The 25,713-nt window shown below is 39.6% G+C and overlaps 1 protein-coding gene across 1 annotated transcript in view; it reads right to left on the reverse strand.

Annotated features, from left to right (window-relative positions):
• nbas (NBAS subunit of NRZ tethering complex) overlaps window positions 1-25,713 on the reverse strand; it is a 213,334-nt gene that overhangs the window by 56,198 nt on the left and 131,423 nt on the right. The window contains exons 44-48 of the mRNA XM_030720998.1: window positions 25,390-25,640; window positions 18,672-19,015; window positions 16,670-16,894; window positions 4,272-4,474; window positions 1,023-1,112 (exon numbers count right to left, since the gene is read on the reverse strand). Coding sequence (XP_030576858.1) covers window positions 1,023-1,112; window positions 4,272-4,474; window positions 16,670-16,894; window positions 18,672-19,015; window positions 25,390-25,640 — 1,113 coding nt within the window. The remainder of the gene's footprint in view (window positions 1-1,022; window positions 1,113-4,271; window positions 4,475-16,669; window positions 16,895-18,671; window positions 19,016-25,389; window positions 25,641-25,713) is intronic.

Genomic DNA, 25,713 nt, shown 5'->3' on the forward strand with positions numbered 1-25,713 from the left:
TACATTATGAGCCACATACAGCCCAATTTAATCTTAAATTGGCTGAACCAGTAAAGCCTAAAAAAAAAAAAAAAATCTCCAAATTGTTCCCCTTACTTTAATTAGAAGTTTATACATTTAATCCCCAAGATGACTTAAAAATAAAATGTGAAATTTTAACAATGTGTCTCAGTGTTTCCCATTATTAAGAAATTCTGGTGTAGTAAATCAAAGAAGCCCTTTGGCAATGCTCACTGAGCATACACAGTGAAGGCAATAAAGAAATAAAAGGACTTCATCATTAATTAAAAACAGAAATTATCTATAAATTCACAAAAAATGTTCTATTTTTACTGTGTAAAATCATATTGTAAATAGTGAAAAAGGAACTCTTTGATTGTTAATAGATTATCTGTTACTGCCATATGGCATGCAATAGGTTATGTCTTTGTTGGTAAGAAGACTAAAACTAATGAAAATACAGTTAAAAGTCTAAAATTTATGCCGCCCTCCTTTGAAATTTCCACATTTTTCCAAAGCCATCCAATGGGCCTTTGGCAGGCTGCTTCTGGCCTATATGATATAGCTTTGTGCATGACTACAATAACAGGCATTCATTTAGAGTTCATTTGTCTCAGAGCCATTGTTTTCCTTTGCCTCGTTACCTTGTGGTTACAAAAAATCTGACCAGAGTAAAATAGATACTGTCAAAATATTGTCAATCTCAAAAAGAGCTAAAAGATGGGCTGGCAGGTGCCTCTTGTCAATTTATCTCATTTATTAGGCTTTTAACTGATATTTAACACTCAGCAGGTATTAATTTCAGACCTTGAATAAAACTGAAAAGAAGCAGAATGTAAAGAGAGGATGATAAAAGCTGAGGAACATCTTTAAGGCTTGTGTGATGTGCATAAAACTCAAAATACAAATGATTAAGCGCTCTGACGTTCATTCTGTAAGGACAGCATAGTTTAGGGACAACAAAGGAAATCAGAGAATGGGTTACTGTAAGTGTGTTGTGTTAGCTGACAGATGTAACTTACCCACTCTGCACACTGTTGTGCACAGCAGTCACCATGGCCTCCAGGACCCTGAGGGGTTGTGGGTAATTTGTCAGGGCGTATGGGTCTCCACTGAAAAACAAACCACATTGCCACAATCATCTTACATAATCAGCTAATTAAGATAAGATTTTTAAATTAGCACAATGTCAAGGGACAGCACGTTAAAAAATAAATAAATTTAAAAAAAAAATCAAAGGCTTTCTTCTCAGGGATGGTCTTAGTTAAAAATGTGTCTGGCAGCAATTAAATGTTTGAAGGGAACAAACCTTTGTAAAATTAACCATCATAAAATTATTTTGAGTCCTAGAGACAAAATGAAACAATTTTTTTTTTTAATATCCATCTCCAATGTGACAAGCTCATAGAGTCTGGTGGAAATTTATAAAAACATTCATTTTAATAACTTAAAGATGATAAAAAGAGGTGTAATGAGATGAGGTTTAAATCCATATAATAGGAGGTGAGATTAAAAAGGTACATCATTAGTGCATTTTTATGGTGGCTCTGGGTCCTGCTGTATATGTGTGTGCACCATATGTTCAAAGGCCTTTTTCACAAAGAAAGGGCGGGGGGGGGGGGGGGGGGGGGGGTGTGTCTCCTGGCTCACCTCCACTTTGCTGCTGTAACTGTATCCATTCACATACACAAACAAACATATGGCCTGGCCAATACATACAACCACACACACACACACACACACACACACACACACATACATACATACATACGCAAGACATACAAATACTCTGGCCAAAAAGTGGAAAGATGACGCAGCATTTTCCTTATTGGATTTTACTACTTACATTTTCAATTTAAACACACACAAACAAAATAGCTATGACAGATACAAAAGACGGCTATTAGTGTGAGGCTCAGGTATGCCTGCTGTACCAGACTCAAGGCTTTGAGAGAGCCAAAAACAAGACTGGCTCATTCATAACTGCCAAACACAATGCTTCAAGAAAGCCCTGAAACTACGCACACATGCACACACAAACCCAAACAGCTGAACAGCCGACGCATAAAGGGATATTCATAATGCAGGAACACTGAGTGACATGTTTAAGGCAAAGAAAACCTCCAGAGAATAAATAAGGCTCTCTGTGTGCACCTGACACACACACCCAGAGTCTGTGTGTGTGTGTGTGTGTGTGTGTGTGTGTGTGTGTGTGTGTGTGTGTATTGGGGGTGGGAGCAGAGTGAGATTTGGAGGCGAACAGCTGTATCAGGCTGCATTAATTATAAAAAGATAATGAATCAGAGAAAGGGGAAGAACATGTGCATGCAATAAAGCGTGTGTGTTCATTAGGGATAATGACCCCACATCTATATAAATACAAACGTGTCTGTGAATGTGCACAAGGGAGGGGTGTGTGTGTGTGTGTGTGTACACACACATTCAGGTGCCATTTATCAGAAGCATGCACCATTGAGCAGCTATAAAAAAAAAGCTGGAAATGAGGCAGGATTATAATCACAGCAGGTGATACTCATTTATCAAGCCAATCAGATGGCCTGATGATATCTGGTGTTGTCAGTTAAACCTTGCTCACTGGTCTGTCAGTATGAGCATTTGAGATTCTAAGGACACAAACGGAAATTTTTTTTTTATTTATTTTTTAACTGTCTTCCGCTATAATGGGTTTTTGCTTCCTCTTTCTTAATAACTCCGTGATGAACATACATATGTAGTGTCTGGATGTCATACAATATCCAAGTGTTTGCCGCGGCCCTTAAATCTAGCAGATTTGCAGACATGTCTGGGTGAATCATCTCTGCTTTCCTTTTGAATTCTGGGAGCAGGAAAACACCAATAAAAGGCTGTGAGCCCAACTCCCACAGGCAGCTACTGCAGATTTAATTCAACACTTCAGGCATTTGTTTTGACAGTGTTCTTCCCACCAACATGCTCAGCCCAAAGTGGACAGATACACTGTATATTTTCAGAAAACAACCAACAAAGATCAGGTCGTAGGTGGTGTCTGCAGGTGGCGCACAGTACATTTAAAAGCCCGCTTTTCAGCTGAATATAGATACTTCTCTTAATCTAGATGGATATAAAAATGCATTCATTTTTCCCATACAGTCTGTCCTGACAGATAATGAAAGTGGTACGTGTAGATGATAATGTTGTTTGGCAAGGCGCGACAGTGAATGTAAAAAAAGATTAAATTAACACAAAAGGGAGCCACATGTAGCATCCTGACATCTTGCATTTTCCTCCTTCCTTTCTCACACTTGTCACAGTGGGTGGTATGTTTGATAGCACAGCACACAAGACTACAGTACAACAGTTGTTTTTCAATACTGTCCGAATATTAACAATTTTCTGAATAACTCAGAGCTAACGGGGGCTAGCATTGCCCAACACGATGTATGATTTACAACCACAAAAAAATAATCACTAGCTTCAGAGGTAGGGGGAGAATAAAGAGATTTTTGACTTGAATTGAAGCAGGAGATGTGCTTTTAGCGAGACTGTGGTAAAGAATTTGACTGCAATAAGAGGTTTCTAGCAGTTTGGCTATACAGCAGGAAGCCAAACTCTCTGTTGAGTACCTAGAGCCCTAAAGCTTAATTATGTCAACAATCTTACAGTTCAGTTTAAATTAAAATATAGATGATAGTGTAATTAATTTGCCATTAAAATGTTCTTACTGCATTTAAAATGTCAGTGCATTAAAAGTGTCCTTTGGGCATAATGTAGCCTCCTCAAAGTCATGTGCTTTGCTGCACAAATTGTCATACATTTCACTGTTGTCTATAGTTCATTTAATAAGTATAGTTTAAACAACATGTTACTAACTCATTACATAAACTTCAGAAAAATAATTACGCAGATATATCGCTTAATACCAATCTACTACTTGGTTATTAATCTGAGAATTACACATTACATTTACCTCTACTACCTCTAACTACTTATCAAACTATTAGTCCATTATTACCATGTTATTACCAAGTGGTAACAAAGTGGTATCAGAAAGTGAAAGGTGTATTCTCCAAAATTATGCATAAGTCAGGATTCTTTCTGTCACTGTGCACGTAGGGACAATATAGGGAAGTTACTTAAGCAGATTAACTGACATTTGGCAGAGCCCATCATTGTAAGCTGTCTCAGTGTGTACATGTGTATTGACAGCACTTGACACCTCAGAGTTTATGGTGTGTGTTATTGTGCATATACTGTAGAAACTGAGACACCAGAATGAGGCAGAAAGAAAATACCTGAGTGCAGCGACTACTCTCTCCACAGCATCGTGAAGGACACTTTTGACAGACAGGTCTAAGGGTCCAACAGCGGTGCGCAGAAGCTCTCCAATGTGCTCCAGAGGCTGTCCATCAGTTGCCATAGTGACTGCTAACTCGCAGACTTTTGACCTCTCAGAACGTGACAAGTCGTAAAGTTGACTGTAGCCCTGCAGCTGCTCCTAGAATAGAAACAAAACGTGGAAAAAGAGTGGCAAACAAAATGATGTTAAAAATAAGGAATGAAGAGTGAGGAAGTAGACTACTTCTCAATGTACAAGATCAGAGACTTTTTAAAGCCATAAAATATTAAGACATTTGGGACAAACTAATATTAGTGAGATGGCAGAAAGAGGAGTCTCCAGAAGAGATGTGCACAAAAATGTCAGATATTAGGGAGTCGTGTGGCATAGGAGGCACAAAATTTAGTGAGTTGAGTTTTCAATTATAAACCTCTTAAATAAAAACAGAATGCAGAATTATTTGAAAATTTAAAGCCCATATTCTCCTGTGGTAAAGACAAAATATGAAATGTTAAAACTGAGCAATGTGTTCTTTTGAAGATAAACGCACAGGTTGAAAATTTAAGGATGGGTGGCAAGAAAATACTGGAAAGGTTTCCACAAACACATCTCACAAGTAATTAGGTGAACTGGCACCGTGTCAGTAAAACGATTAATGATTTACACAAAGATTTTTTAAAAAAAAACAGACAAGACTTTTTCTGGGGACTTCCAGCGGTGCCATGCTTTGAGATAGTCGCATTTGGTGTTGGCTCCCGTGAACTCAGTGACCATTTGGCAAATTTTACGAATTATTGGACACACTCCTACAAGAAATATTAAGGGACAATGATTTCTACAAGAAACACCGCTGGTAAACAACAAACCGACCAAAAAGAGACTAAAGAGAAAAGAGACCCGCAACAGGCTAACACTACGGCTAACGAGAAAGGTAAAGCTAATGAGGCTAAAGATCCTCATGTAGCGGGAGTTCTGCGCGAATTAAGGGAGCTGAGGAAAGAAAACCAGAGCTCTTTTTCTGGCACAAAGGCCTCGTTAACAAGACTGGAAACCTCAGTGGGGGATTTGAAAGACCATATGGGTAACCTAGAGCAACGCATGGAGGAAGCAGAAGGCAGGATTAGCGCGGCAGAAAACGCTAGCCAGCGAAATGAACGAGTGCTTTGGTACTTGCTGAGATGGGAGGTTGCGCTCACTAACCAGTATGATGACCTACAGAACCGTCTGCGTCGTAACAATTTCAGAACTTACCAAGTCCCAGAAGGATGGGAGAAGCAGGGCATGATCGACTTTGTGAAAGAACTCATCAAAACCTCGCTTCTCCTCCAGGAAGATATACAAATTGAAAGAGCACATAGAGCACTGGAGCTTTAATCAGACCCACCACGCTCCATCATTGTACACTTTCTGGACTGCACTGTGAAAGAAGCCGTACTACGACAAGCGTGGTCACAAAAACAAGTCTTTCAAGGCAAAAATATATATTCTGATCAAGATTATCCTCCAGAGGTTCAAAAGAAGAGAGCGCAACTGAGAGGCGTCATAAGCAGCTTAAGGAAAAGGGGATCCAGATGAAATGCCACTTCCTGGCGTAACTCAGAATTGACCTGATAAGTGGTGTGAAAACCTTCCCTACACTACTTGATGCTGTACCAACGTTGGAGAAACTGGGCGTCTCGGTGCAGGTGAGCAAGAGGGAGAAGATGGAAAGGGAGCTCTCCAGAGAGGTTTGGAATCGAAGAGACAACGGCAGGGGACGTAGGAATGCTGGACTTTCTGACACGGACTTAAAAGTTTACATCTGAGACTGCTGTGAGAACAATCTGTTTACAAAATGAGGATTTCTTGTAGACAGTAAGGTATGTTCTAAATAAATATCATCTCAGGTAGGATGATGACGTTAACAAAATAGCCAATGTCACTTAATTTACTGAGTTTATACTAAATATGTTTATTTTTTCACGAGTAGCCAACAACACCGTTTTTTGTTATTCCCATAACAGGGCTGAGATCTCGCCAAGGATTTAATGCTCTTCTTTGATTTGTGATCTGGACCCCACTTAGTGCTTTTCCCCCAGAGCGACATAAGACCCACAGCACTCTGCCCTTGAAACATCTGGGGCTGGATATGAGGCCTCTACAGTATGTGTGTGGCCTCATTACCACCAGTTGGGTCTTTGGGAGTCGCAAACGTTCTGTTTGTTCAAATAATTTCTGTGTTACTGTGTTCCTACTCCTCGACATGTTCATGTCCACATTAAATTGTCTTCATGATGCAAGTTCTGTCTTTTTTACTATGTTTAGGAATAAACTTGAGGGCACAAAGGGAAATAGCTAAGGCTGACATGACTGAAACAATTTTGTGAGTGACTTAACTATTACAAGTTACAATGTGAGTGGGATGGGCCGTCCTATAAAAAGGAAAAAATCCTGGGCCAATTAAAATCATTTAAATGTTGAATAGCGCTATTGCAAGAGACACATCTAAATGACTCTGAGCACAAGAAATTAAAAAGAGAGTGGGTGGATCAGGTGTTTTTTGCCAGTTTCCCAAAGAGTAGAAGGAGGGGAGTGGCAATTTTATTCAGTCGATCAACTTACTTTTCAAAGAAAAAGGAGGTGAGACATGTAGCAGTAGTGGGCACTTTAGAAGGGATGGATATAACAATTATGAACATATACGCGCCAAATGAATATGAGCCGACCTTTTTTACATAAGTATCATCTGTACTTGCAAAAGAATCAAAGGGGGTAGTTATTTTGGCAGGCAACTTTAACTGTGTGCTGGATTTAAAACAGGACAAACTTCCACCAGATCATGGCACCCCTAGCAAAAAAACTAATTCCTTGAAACACCTATTAGAAGAGTTAGGGCTGGTGGATTCCTGGAGAGCACTTAACCCACATGCGAAAGACTATACCTTCTTGTCAAATGTACACGGTTCATACTCGAGATTGGATATGATATGTGTATCCAAACAAGACCTTCATAGAGTGTGGCATAGTGTTATTGAACCTATAACTTTGTCAGACCATGGACCAGTGAGAATAACACTAAATACACAAAATGAAAAATGTTTTAAATACTGGAGATTAAATGTTTCCATGTTGAGTGACCCAAATGTCCAAGAACAACTAAAGGCAACAATAGAGGAGTATTTTCAATTGAATGATAATGGGGCAGTGTCCCCTGCGGTATTGTGGGATGGAGCTAAGGCAGTGATAAGGGGAAAATGTATTGAGTTAGCAATTAAATTAAAGAAACCACGGGTACAGAAGCAAATAGAATTAGAACGCGAAATAAAAAGATTAGTACAGGTCCATAAGATCAGTAGAAAAGACGAGACAGTGAAGCAACTTAAAAGCTGTAGGGAAGCACTGGATAAATTCGAGGATTCGTGTAAATGGTTATTGCTCCGAATTTTTCAGCATAAAAAGGGGTGTGCGACAGGGGAACCCGGCCTCACCTGTCCTCTTCGCCATATGCATCGAGCCATTAGCAGAATGGATTCGAACAAATAAACACGTAGAAGGTATAATACATAAAGGCGGCATAGAACATAAAATATCTTTATTTGCAGATGATGTCCTCCTGTACATTAAAAATCCATTAACCACAATACCCTCCCTTTTGAAGTGCCTACAGTCATTTGGAGAAATCTCAGGTTATAAGGTAAATGAAAGGAAATCAGAAGCAATGATGATTTCAGAACACTGGCCAATTCATTTAGATAAAGGTGTTAAGTTTAAATCGTCAAAAGATGGTTTTAGGTACCTGGGAGTCACACTGATAACTTGTCCCAGCTATATAATGCCAATTATGGAAAGCTTTTATCACAGATTAAAAAAGATTTGGAAAGATGGCAAATTCTGTCTCTAGTGGGCAGGGTGGAAATGATCAGGATGAATGTGTTGCCACGGTTACTTTTTCTCTTTGGCTCCCTCCCGGTCGTAGTCCCTAACACCACCTAAACTGCTGGACAGGCTCATATCTAGATTCACCTGGCAAAACAAATGTCCGAGAGTAAGACTGAAAGACATTTTAACATTTATTATTGGGCCGCGCAGCTTAGGGCTCTGGTTTCATGGATTAGGCTGGATACAGTTACAAAATGGTTACAGGTGGAGCAAGGCTCTGTAGCAAATATATCCATAGCAGATTTACCCTTTTTAAATAGAAAACAATGGCGAAAACTAAAGATACAAAATGAATGGATAATGTTTACTCTAGGGGTGTTGGAAAAGGTTAGGAAGAAATTAGGGTTGCCACATTCTTTATCTTGAGCATCTAGAATAACTGGCTTAGTTGATTTTGATGGTGGATTTGGTAAATGGGCAGACAGAGGGCTGATTACAGTAAATCATTTGTTTGCAGAGACAGCATTAAAATAATTTCCCAGCTTCAAGCAGAATACAATTTTGTTAATAGTGACCTCTTCAGATTCTTTCAAATAAGGCATTATCTCCAAAATCATGAGGAACTAGACAAAGATTTTGAACAATTTTGGATTGATGTAGTAGAGGAGAAAAAAGACTTTAAAAAGATTATTTCGATTCTGTATCAAAAATTAGGCACTGATCAAAATGAGAGAACTCTCGATGTAAAGAATAAATGGGAACTGGAACTTAATGTTTAATCAATGATGCTGACTGGGAAGATTCTTGGAGTAAATGGCATAAATATCTTAATAGTCCAAACTGGAGAGAGTTTAGCTGGAAACTGAGAATGAGATTTTTTAAAATCCAGATTGTAATAGCCAGTTATGATAATAATGCTAGTGCCCTCTGCTGGCGGAAGTGTGGACAGATAGGAGACTTTTCCCACATATTTTGGGAATGCCCTATGGTACAACTCTACTGGGAGGTGGTGAAAGGGGAAATAGGGAAAATATTAAACTTCAATACAACCATGGAAGTCTACCGTTTAGTTCTGGATGATACAAACCTTGCTGCTGGAGACAGTGATACAATATATATGTTACAACCCCTTGTGTTAATTGCTCATAAGTTTATTACTGCAAACTGGCTTAGACCACATCCACCTACTCTGGAACAATGGATTCAGAGGTTAAAAACTGTCAACTGAATGGAGGACATAACAGCAACTCTTAGACTATGGAAGGATACTTATATAAGAAGATGGTCTTCGGTTATTTTCTACCTGGAACAGAGGACTTGAGCCTTTGTAATATTGGATTATTAAAAAAAATAAAACTTAAAAAAACAAACAAAAAAGACAGACAGGCTGTCTTTTTCAGGAGTAAAGATGAAATGAAGTTCACCACTTTGGGAGGGCCTGTCTTTAAATAGTTCAACGATTTAAAAAATGAAAAACGGGATTTCCTCATTTATGGTAAATAATATCATTAAAGGCTCAGAGAATCCTGAGAAGTCTCTGAACACAAGGCACAAAAAATGAAGAGTGGCTGTGATTCTTCAGCCCCTCAGGGCAGCACTGCACTGATAACAGACATGATTCTGCTTTGAAAGTCAAGAAAACTTTACAAACACTTGAGAAAACTTTTAAAAAACCAACAGCAGTGAACAAAGTTCCCCATTGCATTCAAAATTCTTTACAATACCATGTAAATAAAAAAAAATTTAAAAAAAACATACACATGCAAACAAGTTTCCAGAAATCCAGAGTGTGGCTTAACAAATCAAAATTTGAAATTATTTTTGGAAAATTGCGAAATTCATGTCCTGGTAAAGAGGTGATTGTTACTGAGTGCTACTGCTCAGTTTCCTTTGCTTTACCTTTTATTTTATTTTATTTGTTTTATTTTTGGTTTATTTGTTTTATTTTTGTTGGTTTTTCTTATTGTTGTTGTTGTCATTGTTATGTGTATTGGCTTATTTGATTTGTATCTGTACAGCACTTTGTTGCAACTGCTGTCGTTTTAAAGTGCTTTATAAATAAAGTAGTAGTAGTACCTCTCTTTAAAATTTACAAATAAACATTTACATATTCCTTATTCCTCATATTATACAGCTATTCAACCCACAGTCATGAAATTAATAATTAGTATTATTATTCATAAATAAATGTGTATAAAGACCACATTGGAAATCTTTTTCTGGTGAGTTTTGTGAGGACAGTGACAGCAAATGATAATTAAGAGGCGACTGTCACATGAGGCTGCAGCGATAACTTTCCAATTAACCATTTTTTACATGCTGTCCACTTTAAATGGGTTTGAAAAAAAAATGTATTTGTCCATTTCCTGAATTTTTTTGTGTTTGTTTTTTTGGCATATTTGTCACACTGACATGTTTCAGATAATCAAGCAAATTTGAATATTAGACAGAGATATTTGTCTAATATTAAAATTTGTTTAATATGTGACAAATATGCCAAAAAAAAAAAAAAAAAAAAGAAAGAAAGAAGGAAATCAGGAAAGGGGAAAAAATACTTTTTTAATGGCACTGTATATTACTATTTACTCTTGTGTGTCACATGCACACAGTTCCAGCAAGTGTCATTATCAGGTTTTTGGCTCTCATTGTTACATTTTCACAGCCATCTGACTTTTCAGCCAAGCGCTGTGAGCACAAACGCTGGAGGATAAGGCTGACGAGGTTTTTGGAGCTGTCAGAAGCTAAAGGTTATTTAATTACTGATACTTTCCCCCTCTCATACATGGTGTCCACTACAGGATAATATACAAAAATGCTCCAGAAGTTTCAGTATATTGACTCTGAATGCTTTTTATTTACTTTAGCAGCCATGTAAATAATGCCTTTTAGAAAATAATGTGTTTCTGAATATATTCACATTTAGTTAATTGTAAAAAAAATAAATAAATAAAACATGACCCTGTAACACCTTGCTCTAATTCTTACAATATATGCATGAAAGGATTCAGCATTTCCCATCTTGATTTGTTTCATTAATCATTGTTGAACCACGGCTAGGTCTTGCTATTCATTCCACAAACTATTTTACATGGCACATCAAGTAAAAGCAATCATGCAATCTGCACCTTGATGGGAAAAAAAAAAATTATATATATATCTCAAAATATTTTCAGGGTCACTGCCAGATAGCAAGTCAGCACTGGAAAAAGATCAGACAGGTCCAGAAAGAAGGAAAGAAACTTCAGAAAAGCCCAGGCAGCTGCAAAAGAAATCATAACTGCGGTTCAATTTCATACATAAAAGATGGATTTAGTCTGCATTTGCTGCAATACTGACATGTTCCCCTGGGAACCTTCCAATGCTCATGGTAATCACAAAAACTCCAAGCGCCTGTTGCAGCTGCAGTAGAATTGAGCTCAAGCCATTCAGTCATTCTCCTTCTAAACTAAGGTCTCTTTCTAACTCAAACTCCCAAATATTGCAGCACAAATCGAGACTCATCAAACCAGACATTGTTTTTCCAATTTTCTATTGTCCAATTTTGTGTGCTCGTGTGACCTGGAGCCTTGGTATCCTGTTCTTAGCTGACAGGAGTGGCACCTGGTGTGGCCATCTGCTGGTGTAGCCCACATGCTTCAAAGTTCAAAGTGCTGTCCATTTAGAGATGCGCTTCTGCATGCCTTCATTCTACCAAGTGGTTATTTGAGTTACTGTTGCCTTCCTATCTGATATCAAGTACTCAAAAAATATATATATAAAATATTCCTTATGTTGATCTCATATCCATGGTAGAAATATCAAATGTTTATGATATTGGAGCTGCATATTATATTTCAAAGAATAATATCAGCTAAAACCTGAAAAGTGTCTTATTGTGTAACATTTCAGTGGCATCGCTTTTGTGGATATACTTTTGGTTTCACTGATGTGTACCGCAGCACTCGGTGCCAAGTGCAAGACCATGAATGCCTGTCAGAAAAAATTTGCACTTTAAGTAAAGCACCAGTTAGAGGCAATGGACGTGATGATGACATGATGAGTGAGTCGTAAAACTAAGCTCTCAATTCTCAATTGGTTCTCTGTTCCGATCCTTAGCTATGATCACAAGAGAGATTAAAGACCAAGGAAGTAACAGATATGAAGCTCTTCCAAAGAGGATTCACTGAGAGCAGCTAGGAAAGGTGGGCATGTAAGAGGGAGTCCAGGGATGGCAGAGAAAGGAAATCTCAACCACTCTGTACCATTGTGCAACCTCACCTGAGAAAGTGTGTGGATGGAAGAATAAAGAGATGCATAGACTTTTGTTAATTTTGCTATTATTACAGTACCAGTCAAAAGTTTGGACACACTTTCAATTTTTTTTTTTTTGTTTTTTCCTACATTGTAAATTAATACTGAAGTCATCCAGACTATGAAGGAACACATAAGGAATCATATAATAAACTTAAAAGTGTTAAACAAACCAGAATATATTTTAGATTCTTCAAAGTCGGCACCTTTTGCTTTGAATCCAGCTTTGCACACTCTTGACATTCTTTCAATCAGCTTCATGAGGTCATCACCTGAAATGGTTTTCCAACAGTCTTGAAGGAGTTCCCAGAGGTGCTGAGCACTTTGCCTTCACTCTGCAGTCCAACTCATCCCAAACAATCTAAACTGGGCTTAGATCAGGTTATTGTGGAGGCCTGGCCATCTGATGCAACACTCCATCAGCCTCTTTCTTGGTGAAATAGCCCTCACACAGCCTGAAGGTGTGTTTGGGGTCATTGTCCTGTTGAAAAACAAATGATTGTCCCACTAAGCGCAAACCAGATAGGATGGCATGTCACTGCAGAATGCTGTGGTAGCCATGCTGGATAAGTGTGCCTTGGATTTTGAATAAATTGCCAACAGTGTCATCAGCAAAGCACCCCCATACATCACACTTCCTCCTCCATACTTTACTGTGGGAACTACACATGTAGGAACCATCCATTCACCTCTCTGCGTCTTACAAAGACATGGCGTTTGGAACCAAAAAATTTCAAATTTGGACTCCTCAGACAGATTTCCACTGGCCTGTCCATTCCTTGTGTTCTTTAGCCCAAGCCATTCTCTGCCTCTTGCTGTTCATTCTTAGAAGTGGCTTCATTGCAGCAATTCGACCATCAAGTCCAGATTCATGCAGTCTTCTCTGAACAGTTGATGCTGAGATGTGTGTGCTACTTGAACTCTGAAGCATTTAGGTGGGCTCTTATCTGTGGTGCTGTTAACTTGCGGTTTCTGAGGTTCGTAACTCTGATGAACTGATCCTGTGAAACAGCAGGAACTCTTGGTCTTCCTTTCCTGGGGCGGTGCTGATGAGAGCCAGTTTCATCGTAACATCTGATGGTCTATGTGACTGCACTTGAGGAAACTCTCAAAGTTCTTGAAATTTTTCAGATTGACTGACCTTCATTTCTTGAAGTAATAATGGACTTTTGTTTTTCTTTACTTAATTGAGCAGTTCTTGCCATAATACTGATTAGAAGATTATTCAAATAGAGGTTTTCACTGTATACAAACTCTACCTCTTCACAACACAACTGATTGTCTCAAACACATTAAGAGTGCAAAAAATTCAAGAAATTAACTCTTGACGAGCCACAGCTGTTAACTGAAAGCCATTCCAGGCGACTGTCTCATAAAGCTGACTGAGAAAATGCCAAAATATGGTTTAACACTTTTTTGTTTACTAAATAATTCCATATATATTTCTTCATAGTCTGGATGACTTTAGCATTAACCTACAATGCAGACAATTTTTAAATAATGAAAAACCACTGAATTAGAAGAGTTCCTGCTAACTGCTACTAGAAATATTGTTAGTTTTAACAATATTTCTAGCAGCTGGTCACGTACACTTGATAAATGACCACAGTATAGCCAAACAGAGCCTACAGAGCTTCTTGTATCTATCTCTCCCTACCTATCTGCCCTTTTCTGGTTCTTATATCCCTTTTTTATCTATCTCCAAGGATACAATCGCATCCTCCACCAAAAAAGGGGGAAGTTATATTACAGAGGATGCAGTGTCTGTCTGTGTGTGTGCATGCGTGTGTGCGTGCGTGCATGCACCAGTGACTCTGCCCTAAAGCTGTGCCTGGTAATGCCTGTATCTTCCACTCTATTATGGAGGGTATGTGCTTTTAAACACAGTTAAAACTGGGGCTAAATATTATTAACTTGCACAGTGTGGGGGTCAGAAATCACCAGTTTTCAATGATATCTTGTTGCATAGCAACACTTTGCTCACCAAGTTACAATGTCCCCTCTCTCTAGCCCAGCATTCATACTGTGTGTACACACACACACACACAGCAACAGTGAGGTGACAGTGGGGTAAGTCAGTGTGACTTTGCTTAATGAGATACAGCATGGTGCTTGTACCGTATATACGTCCATACGGCAGGGCTCATTTGAAACAGCAGACCAGAGATTTACATTAATATACCCTTGACTGGTCCCTGTGAGGCCGGGAAGAGCTTAGCCGAGCAGAACCACCCCTGAAATATACAACACACATACCCACACACAGGCACAACCAGTACAAGTATATGCAGACACCATTTGTATGTACAGCTAAAGGTGACCTTATGAACTGGCAAAGGAGTGAGAAGTGAGAGTCATCAAACGTGTTCCTTACTTCAGGGCATTACTTCCCGATTGCATTTTCTTCACAGACTGCAAAAAAGACCAATTTAAAGATCTTTTTCACCTAAAACTATAAGTTACAGCATACAAAATCATTTTCCTTATCTGCAGAATCAAACAATAACCCCTTTTAAATTTTTGCCAAAACTAGATCAGTTTAGAGGACATTCAACCTTTTCTACTCAAAAAAAATATCAAAAATAAACTCCAGTAGACTCAATCTCAGGTTACTGGTATCCTAATGAAAATGAATTACAGTTTATCCCACTTTAACATATTTTACTTGTCTGTGTAGCTTTGTTGTTGTTCTTTATAACAATAGTCAGAGATAATGTCACTGCATCTCTAGCTTTAGATTCTTTGTGTACTTCAGCTCAGCCAAATAGACCAAGTGAGAGTCGGAGCTAAGCAAACGTTCTTTAACAGTCATTTTAGGTGACATACTTTCAATGAGCCAGACATCCGCCTAACTTACTAGTTGTCTATGTCTAGACATAGACAACTTAGCAAAGGATCAATTTTGAATTGTATCTTTAAGCACTTCGTTACAAGCAGCTTGTTGCAAAAGCATAACTTGTTGCCATTTCTTTAGCTGAATCTATGAAAAATGCCAAAGATAACACAGTTTGACAAACATAAAATAAAATTATTGCTTCAACAAGGTGATTCCACAAGACCTGCTAGCTGAAAACATGGCATATCTCAGTACGGTGTGCAGTGTGTCCTTAAAGGATGTGAGGACAAAAGAAGAAATAGGAGACCTATTTAAAAAAAAAAAAAAAAAGCTATCTGTAAAACACAGTGGAGGCCCTGTAGTGGTTTGGGGCTGTATTTCAGCCAGAGGTGTTGAGGATTTTGTCAAAATTGATGGAATAATGAGTGCAGAAAAGTGGTGTCTGAATCACGATGCAGTGCCATCTGGAAAGCAACTGATTGGCAGTGACTTCATTTTACAGCATGACAATGATCCCATACATACTGCCAATGCAGTAAAAACATACCTGGATAGAAAAACACACAATGAAACGCTATCAGTCATGGAGTGACCTCCTCAGAGCCTGGACCTCGACATTACTGAAGCAGTGTGGGATCATCATTACAGAACAGAACAAAAGGCAGCCAACATCCAAAGAAGAGTTTTGAATGTCCTTCGAGAAGTCTGGAGACCTATTCCTGAAGACTACTTAAACAAATCACAAGAAAGCTGCCTCAGAGAGTTCAGGCTGTGCTGAAGAAAGTCAGTATTTGAAGGTGGTCATTCAAATACTGACTTTCAAGCCTGCTCCATTTATGTTTGCATGTTTCAATAAATCACTTCACCTATTTCCCATTTTTGCAGCAAAATACACTGCTCAAAAAAAATGAAAGGAGCACTTTTTAATCAGACTCTAACATCAAGTCAGTTAAACTTCTGGGATATTGATCAGGTCAATTAAGTAGTAGAGGGGGTTGTTAATCAGTTTTGAACAGGTGCACTAGAGGGGCAACAATGAGACAATCCCCAAAACAGGAATGGTTTTACAGGTGGACATTTTTTCCCTCATCCTTTTTTTTTTTTTTTTTTACTAGATTTGCATTTGGCTGGGGTCAATGTCACTACTGGTAGAATGAGGCGATACCCACACTGCCCTGTACGCTAAAGAACAATTTTTAATCAGTGCAGCAAATTCTCTGGTTGTCCTAATTTAAACTGGCCAACAGGCAAATATTTCTCTTAAACTTTGTGTGCTCTTTCAGTGGCTCCTTAAATGCACATTTACACACAGAGCAAACCTCACTCTCCATCTTATAAAATGGCTCAAGTGTCTGGTAGATGGGATCTACCTGCTGGCTGTCTTTGAGTGACAGAATGAAGGGATGACTCAGAGTCTCCAGGTGGGCCTGAGATTGCTGCAGGTGTGCTAGAGCCTCATCAAAAGTCATTCCTGCTGGGTCCGTCCCTTCCTGCTCCCTACTGTCATCACCTCCTCTCTTCCTGTTCTTCTCACCCAGCTGGCGCAGGGCTTTGGTGGCTCGCTTTATCACCTCCGACCTCGCTTGGATGCTCAACTGGACATGAAATGGATGGAAGAAAGAGAGCGGGAGATGAGGAAGTTAGGGAAGGGGTGGGAGGGGTGGAAATGAGTAAAGAGAAGCAGAGGGAAGCACACAAGTTATACATTTATTTAAAATGTAACATGTTAAAAACAGACAAACAACCCACTTTATCTGCACTTAAATACTATCAGAAACTTGAGTATCATGCTTATAAGGAGTGTGTGTGTGTGTGTGTGTGTGTGTGTGTGTGTGTGTGTGTGTGTGTGTGTGTGTGTGTGTGTGTGTGTGTGTGTGTGTGTGTGTGTGTGTGAGTGAGAGAGAGTGAGTGAGTGAGAGGGATCATAGCTGCCAGCCTGGAGTAATTGATTTTATTCGGTGTGAGCAGGTTAACCATTCATGGGGAGAAGAGTGGGCCTTTGGCTGCAGGAGGTTTTGCTTGCTTGCATGGAAGCACAAAGGGTCTGACAAGAAACGCACACACATACATTCACCCTGAGAGCACACTTTATAAAAAATAAACAAATAAAAAAAAAATCCACACTTTCAGCATATGCCTCTAATACTAGATTTTGCATTTGTTACATATCCTCACTGAGGCTGTCAGAATGTTTCTCTGGCCACTTAAACTGAGTTCATTTATACAAGTGTGTTAAGAAGTGTGTACCCTACTGAATCAGATCCAGGTATTCACAGCCAACACCAGTCAGAGTCTTGGATGAGGTTAGAAAAGAGGTTGGAAGTTAAACAAAGGAGAATGCATCCACCATTGAGGTTAGCTGAGATCAATACTCTGTTTCCCTTCAGAAAAAAATGTCCAATGGGAAGTTTAAGCCCCAGTCATGAATTTCACCCCTTGGCCTTTTAGGAAATGAATCAATTCATCTTGGGTGGCAACGAGGAGGGGGGGGGGGGGGGGGGGGGGGGTCAAAAGTTTAAATGCATTCCTAAAAGTAAAAAAAAGATTTTCCCTTTGAATGTCCAAGGAGGATAGAAGAAAGGGAAGAGAGGGATGGTAATGGCAGAGGGAGCAGACAGTGTCTTCCTGAGAGGTAATCTGCATGTTAAAGACCACAAAGGGAAAAACAGTGCCTGCTGGGAATTGGAGTTTAATTGGCTCTGAAGTCAAGAGGGATCAATTAGCTCTCTTGGAGTGGCAGGGAAAGAGAGGGGACACAGGACAAAAATAGAAAAAAAGGGAAAGTCTGGAGATGGGTGGTGGCAGGGTGCCAAGGAAGGGGGGGGGGGGGGGGGGGGCACAGCAGGCTACTATTGATAAGGTGCACTGAGGCACTTTAAGTCTACTGCTGGACAATTTTTCACAGTCCTGTAATTATGTGGCTGACATTCCTTCTGAAATTTTATAATTTCTTTTATAAATCATGACTGGTATGTGCTTTGAGGGTACAGAAAGTGGATGTGAACAGAATAATGTATTTGAAATTAGGATAGGGCTTTTGGCATTCCAGAAATTGGGCCACAGGCATTAAGAGAGGACCGGCACAATGATGATGAGTATGGAGTGAGAAAAATGAGAGTTTGATGTAGTGACTGAAATTCTGCTCAATCTTCCCTTTAACCAAATATGTATCCTTCCTTTGTGGCAGAAACCAACTACCTTCTGTGTTGGAATTACTCATAGTCTGTGTACACAACACAACTCCTACCTGAGATAGTAATAGAAAACAGAGCCTCTTCCACTCATAATACCCCCACCCCGCACTTTTCTGTCTGTCATAGAATAATTCATATGCAAAAGATGGCTTCATGTTTTGGGCCACGTAAGACTTACATTTTTAGCTGCATCAAGAGAGAAGGTGATGTTATCAAGGAAGCGGACAGCATCAGCAGGGACCATCCTGTCCAGGTACTTGGCACAAGTGTCATAGGCATGTAGGAAGTCTTGGTCGCTCTGTGGGGGTCTCTTCAGCAGCTGGGGGTCTCCTTTCCAGAACACCTTCTGCAGCCATACTGCGTGGACTGCACTGGGGGACACTGTGGCCCCACCACCACGACCGGGCAAAGGCAGACGATTGGCAAGTTTAGAGATGGACAGCACGTTGTGGCTGGTCAGTACTGGCTCCAGAGTGGCCAGTGGATCAGAGGATTCATCAGTGAGCTTCTGATAGTTCAAACCTGCAAACATTAAAGATATATCACCATGTTTATCACACTTCTGCCCAACAAAATATATGTTTGCCTCTTCACTGAACCCTCGAGCTAGATGATCAAAAAAGGAACAAGCTTACTTGGATGCTCCTCTCTTGTCTCTTATGTACTTGGATCTGTGATACTGTTCAGTCTGTCTCAGATATTCAGTGTTTAGTCAAAGTAGATACTGAAAACTTAAAAAAGTGCACTAAGATCAAAGAAGCTTTACATAAGGGCGGCATTTATGTTTAGCTCAAGTTGCTTTATATATGACAATTTTTGATGACGACAACAGAGGTCTTTGCACTATTACTTCTAAATATATAAACATATGTTACAAAATCAATGCATTTTCCAGCAATTGTAACTAAAGTATTTGTATATATACAGTAAGCATATTTATTCTCCAAGGCAGAGTATAAAAGATGGATTTTGTGAGAAGGGGAGCACAATGCACCACTTTAATTAAAGGCTTTTTATAGTGTGACTACAGTGCATGCTACACTTCTGTGTTACTATGCTTTGTTTTTCTATGAAACCATGCAGAGCAGGGATTCAATATGCAGAAGATGTTCAGTATTCCATCACATGACAGAAATGCATCAGGAGAAATTCTTAGGAAAGAGTAAACAGCGGATGTGAACAACAAAGATTGCGTGTGACCTGTGTGTGAAGGGGTGCCGTCTGTCTGTGCCTGCATGCAAACATGTACAGTTTGACTGTCTGAGTGCATCATATTTACCACTGCAGTACCCACTGAGTACGCATTTGTGTGTGAGAGAGAGAGAGAGAGAGAGCCGGTGGTGTGCTCTCGGTCTCCAGCGTTATCAGACAGACGCATTACTGTAGCAACACCGTGGCCTGTCTGGGCTTTAAATATTTTAACATGGGTCTGCCTGTGGGGAGGGTTCTGTCAACGCCGCTTGGAATCATTCACACAATCACACACATACGCACACAAAAAAAAAACTTTCCAGGGTGAACCCACACACACACACACACACACACACACACACACACACACACACACACACACACACACACACACACACACAACTACCAGACAGGCCCAGACGGACATTTAAACCACCGATAAGAGTTACATGCACTTACACATGTAGTCTTTCTTTCTCTCTCTCTCTCTCTCCCCTGCCCCACCCACTCCTCATACTGCCTCTGTTTCTCCCAAGCAGCATGTCCTCCCCTTCCAGTAGAGCCCACTCAGACAGTCACCTGGTGCCGTGTCTGAAATTGTGATGAACATTGGACACACGCCACCTGTCTCTAACTCATCTGAAAGCCTCTGTAAGTACATCTGGGTGTGCTAGTTTGCATGTGTCTGTTCAGGACTGCAAATGAGTCATTTTGAACAAACATGTCAGAGTTGGGAAGTGTTTGTAGAAAGTTAGTGGCCCTAGAGGCATGGCAACAGCCTGTGTATCAGTTTTGCTACAGGAAGTGTGAATACGTGGGCTATGTTTCAACAGTATGTGTGTATCTGTGTGCGCGTGTGAATAAGTGAGTGAGTGACAGAGCAGAAAGTGTTACCTTGTAAGTGTTAATGTCACAAAGTCACTATATGCGCCAGTGCATGCATATTAAGTAAATTTGATTTAGTGTGCATATATGTGTATGTGCATTAATGTGTATCTATTAGTGGTTATGATACTGCAGTTCCCTGTAGCATATATACTGCAATAAAGCATGGCTTTTTGTGCTGACTAAAGGCCATTTATGCAGTTTTTTGTGGTTCTATGTAGGGGGCATTAACACCTACACTGCCTGTTCATGACTACTGCATCCATTGTGTGTGTTTAAGCTGGTTTAGGGCAACATTAGCAGCTCTACCCCATCCTTCACTGAAACATGACAGAAAATATTTCTTGAAAATAGAATACTGTCTGGGGTAAGCCCTCATTTCTTTATACTTTCTTTATATTTAGTTGGACAAACAGGAAATAGGTGCAGCGATTTATTGAAACATGCAGAAAGAAATGGAAATAAAGTAAGCCTTCAGGAATAGTTCTCCAGGCTTCTTGAAGGACATTGAAAGCTCTTCTTTGGATGTTGTCTGCCTTCTTGTGTAATCTGGAATACCTCAGCCCCATCTCCCACTTTCCCTTCCCTAAAGCTGCATCCACACTGGAAGCGATGTGCTTGTTGCATCCCTTGAAAGCTGACGTCTGCTTATGGACATTACAGGCTCTGGTTGCCTAGGTAACCTCTTAATGTATTTATTACCAGTTCATATGTCAATCAATGGTTCACTCACTCACTTGCATGGAATTTGAGAAAAGTTTCTCTCAGGCCAGGTCCAGATGCATCTCTCCATGCCAGGTCTTTCTGGATTTTTTTCCTATTTTCTTAAGGACAGTTCTTAAGACCTGCAACAACTTCTTTTGTCCTCCACCTGTCCATTTTACTCATATTTGTTAAGAACACACTGTACAGTATGAGCAAATATGAGCAGTTTTTGACTTTGGGAATCATCTTGTTGGTGCAAAAATACTATTTTATGACTGTCAAACTGTGTTGTCTGTGTCATTTTCCATAGTTTCAAAGAAATGGGAACAAATGATGTGTTTTTGCAACAGGCTGCTAGTAAAGTACAAAAAGATGCAATTTACAACTGGTTCTTTGCTAAGTTGTTTGTTATGTGTAGACACAACACTGGTTCATTTCTTTAGTTAGGTGCCTTTTTTATGCTTGAATAATTCATAGGTCAGTGTTAAGTGGCTCAACAAACAAAAAAACGTTCCTCTGAAAATGGTACAAGGACTGAACTGAAAATGAGTGAAAAAGCAGCCAATGTCCAAAGAAAAACTTTGATAGACCTTCAGAAAGTCTGGAGAACTACAGCTCAAGAGCACAAGCATAATAGAAGCATAATATATAGAATTAAGGGGAATTAAGACTCAAGAGTTTTGTAGAATACTTTAAGAGGCTGAGCAGTGTTACGTAGAAATGGCTTGAGTTTAGTGCTGCAATGATTTCTCGAGTAACTCAAATGATTTGATTATAAAAAATCCTTGATGCAAATTTGTTGTCTTGATGCTTCATTTAAACTCTGCAGCGCTCAGGTGTCACCATAAGCAGAGCATTTCACCCACATTAGCAGCATTAAAGTTCTCCATCGCTGGAAAAACGAAAAACGACCCTTTAACACCGAGTGGATCATCACTGACATGTTTTTCAACGCCTCCACTGCTCTCTACACCTGTGTGTGTGTGTGTGTGTGTGTGTGTGTGTGTGTGTGTGTGTGTTGTGCTGATAATTTCAGCTGTTAGCTACCGGAATGGCTCGCAATTGCCACGGTTTGCTAGCGGGCTTCAATCCCTGGTCAGTGACTAAAAATGGACCAGCAATAGAAACGTATTTAATTAATCTGTGTGCACACATGTGGCAAGCGCAAAGTGGCGAAGCCATTATTGAGACAATGAGGTGGCACAAAAGGAAACGCTTTTCTAGCGTCCAAAGCAGCAGTGCTTTTTCCCATAACCACCATTAAACCTTTACTGGGAAACAGCTGGAGGGCCTTCATCAACCACCTGATCAGCAAGTGCCAACGTGAAGAAAAGAGAACTTTGTAGCTACTCCATCCACCGCTGTTTTTTTTACAGTGCAAAAATCGGCAGTAAATCTGCGGAAGTTAAAATATGCTGACGAACTGTTAACAACACAAAATAATTTCTTATCTGACTACTCGATTAATCGATGGAATAATCGATAGAATACTTGATTACTAAAATAATTGATAGTTGCAGCCCTACTTGAGTTCACATTTTTTCTATACCTATTGACTAATTTTGCTCTTTTGTTCATGTTCTAAGTGGATCATCCACAGCTGAAGATCTAACTTAACTTATGTTTACCAGGTTTAGGTCTCCATTCTGATGAGCTGGGCCTATATTTGGATTGCTTCCTAAAGATCCCACTTGGACCAACTGCATGTGTACTTACAATTTCACCATGGACCTCTGACACAGAAGCTGATTGTTCTTGGCTGAAGTTAAAGTGACCCCGTTATCATGTCGAGGACGATTACTGTGACAAGAGCTGGTTATAAGGCTTCAATCCAGAGACCAAACAGCTGTCCACAAAGTCAAAGTCAATTGAATGAAATTAAACAAATTCAAATTTTTTAGGTCAAAAATCTCTTGCCATCATCTATAAACAGTTGAAAAATCATTCAAAAAAGGACTTTGTGTGGTAAATCTTCAGCCACTGTCATTGTAAGCAGCATATAAGCAATAGAAGAACAAACTGGAGAAAACAGTCAGATGCTAATATAGTAATGTGACAGTAACTGTGCATGAATGAAACTGCAGTGGCAGAATGCCTTTAAAGTTAATTCCAGTTCTTCTTACTTAATGTAAAACAGCACCCAAGTCTTGATGTGAGTGTCTCAGAGGTGTGTGTATGTGATTTGGGCATGTGTGGTTCCATGTGTTAAACAGAGACATGTGTCACCAGTAAAAGCTGTGGCGCTATCAGGAGCAGAAGGAGGAAGTGAGGCGTGAAAACACAGCTGACACCTGGCCGACCTTTACTGAACTTTTCCAAGAAGTGACACCAGCTTCACCCGTACGCAGCAAAGTTTGAGCACTCTAGCCTGGAGCGATGAACCAGTGACATGATGTCCTAGGAGAAGACCAACTGCGATGCTGTCTCTCAAACATTTGATATGTCAATAGCATTGACTGCTGGATTGGTTTCTTTTTCATTTTACAGGCATATCTTTATAGTTTTGTCTGTTTCAACCCTGCTACTCTTCACCTTTGAAAACAGTTACGTGAGCTAATGGGAAAAAAAGGGGAACAGAGTGAGATCAAAGGACAAGATGAATCAGACGTAGATAATGTGTGTAACTGGTAACTATAGGGATGTCATCAGGGGTGTTTTATTTGTACTTCACAGGGAAATATTAGCGACTGGTTTTATTCGGGCATTCAACTGTTGTTTTTTAAAATTCCACATGACAATCGCTGACCAGAAGCAATGTCAGCATCTGAACGTGAGTCATCAGTCATGTCAAGAAGGATTATGCTCAAGTCTGGACTTTACTTCCTTACAACACAGGCTAGAGGTGCATTTTCCACCAGTAACAGGTCCACTATCCCTTTGAATTCCAGCTTTTTTGTTGCCTTTTACTCCTCAGAAATTGCATTCTTCAGTAAATGAGGCCTATTATTTAGTCTACAAATAGAAATGGCACCACTCTGTTTTTTATTAACTGTAACCCTGTTTAGCCAATAAAAAATGATTTTCCTTCGGATTTCATACAAATGCTTTTTTTATTATCTGGAATTATATAGAAATTTAGTGGGGTTAGGTTAATTGGTGATTCTAAATTGCCTGTAGGTGTGAATGGCTGTCTGTCTGTCTGTGTTAGCCCTGCAACAGACTGGCGACCTGTCCAGGGTGTACCCTGCCTGGGATAGGCTCCATGACCAAACAAACATATTCTAGTATTCCTTATCTCATTTTATTTTATTTTCAATTATCTTATCTCTCATTAAAAATGACATATAATTATTGGATGTCATCACTTGCAGTCTAATTTGGAGAATGGATTTATTTAATCCTTTATTTTCTTACAGTTAGTTTCTCATCTGATGCTGGCAGATCATATTTTCCTTGTCCTTTGCCTGCTTTCTTCTTTTCCCTGTAGTCTGTTATTATCTTTTCATATCAACTTTGATGTCTAAACTTTTTCATTTGAGCCACAGTGAATGTCTCAGGGAAAACATTTTTTAAAAAAAATCCATTATTTCAACCGGAGCCTTTCTGTGGCAGGACCTTAAAAGAGGTGCGCATAAAACAAATGCCTACAAACCTCGATGAAAGCATCCCACGCTGTAAAGAAGAGTGGGCCAACATTTCTTCACAATGATGTGAGAGACTGATAAAAATCATACAAAAAAATGACGACTTCACGTTATTGCTGCTGCAGGTGGTTCTACAAGCTACAGAATCATGGGGTGCAATTAGTTTCTCACACACTACTTCATCGTTTTGGCTGAGTTTATGTTAAATAAAGAAGGACACTGTGTAATATGTCATGTTTTGTAGATGATCTGAGGTTGTATTTTCCTCATTTTAAAATCTGCTAAGGAGCTGATACATAAAAAGAATATTGTTTCCATTACTGTATCCATTCATTGCCAACATTGCTGATATTGGAGGCACCCAAACATCACTGTTGATTTATGTTTGTTTAATATTAATAAATTCCATTTGAATTAAGTAAACCTATTCCTTGGACTCCATACTTGTCACTTAGTTTGATTGGGTTTGTAAAAGCATGTTTGCCACCTTTATCAAAAGGTTTTATCAGAATAAAACAGTGTGCACCTCACCGTTGGCAACAGCCCGAAGCTTCTTGAGCAGTTTGACATGAGAGTCTGGCTTGATGGTGGTGGTGACGTAAGGCTCACAGCCTGCAGCATCTAGTAAGGTGTAGTAGTAGAGCAGGCGGCTGAGGTCAGTTCCTTCCACAGTGGGGAGCACATACTTAGTCATGTGGCTGTAAAAGGCCTGAGGGTTACACTTTAAAGTCACAAACAGGCCAAGGGATTCGCTCCGGGTTTCAATATCCTTGGTGGAGAGACTGGAAGAGAGAACGGGAATAGAATTTTAAAAAGAACAAGAAAGAAAAATGTGGAGAAACTAAAACCATAATT

The sequence above is a fragment of the Archocentrus centrarchus genome, chromosome 24 (assembly GCF_007364275.1).
Source record: "Archocentrus centrarchus isolate MPI-CPG fArcCen1 chromosome 24, fArcCen1, whole genome shotgun sequence".
Taxonomy (NCBI): Eukaryota; Metazoa; Chordata; class Actinopteri; order Cichliformes; family Cichlidae; genus Archocentrus; species Archocentrus centrarchus.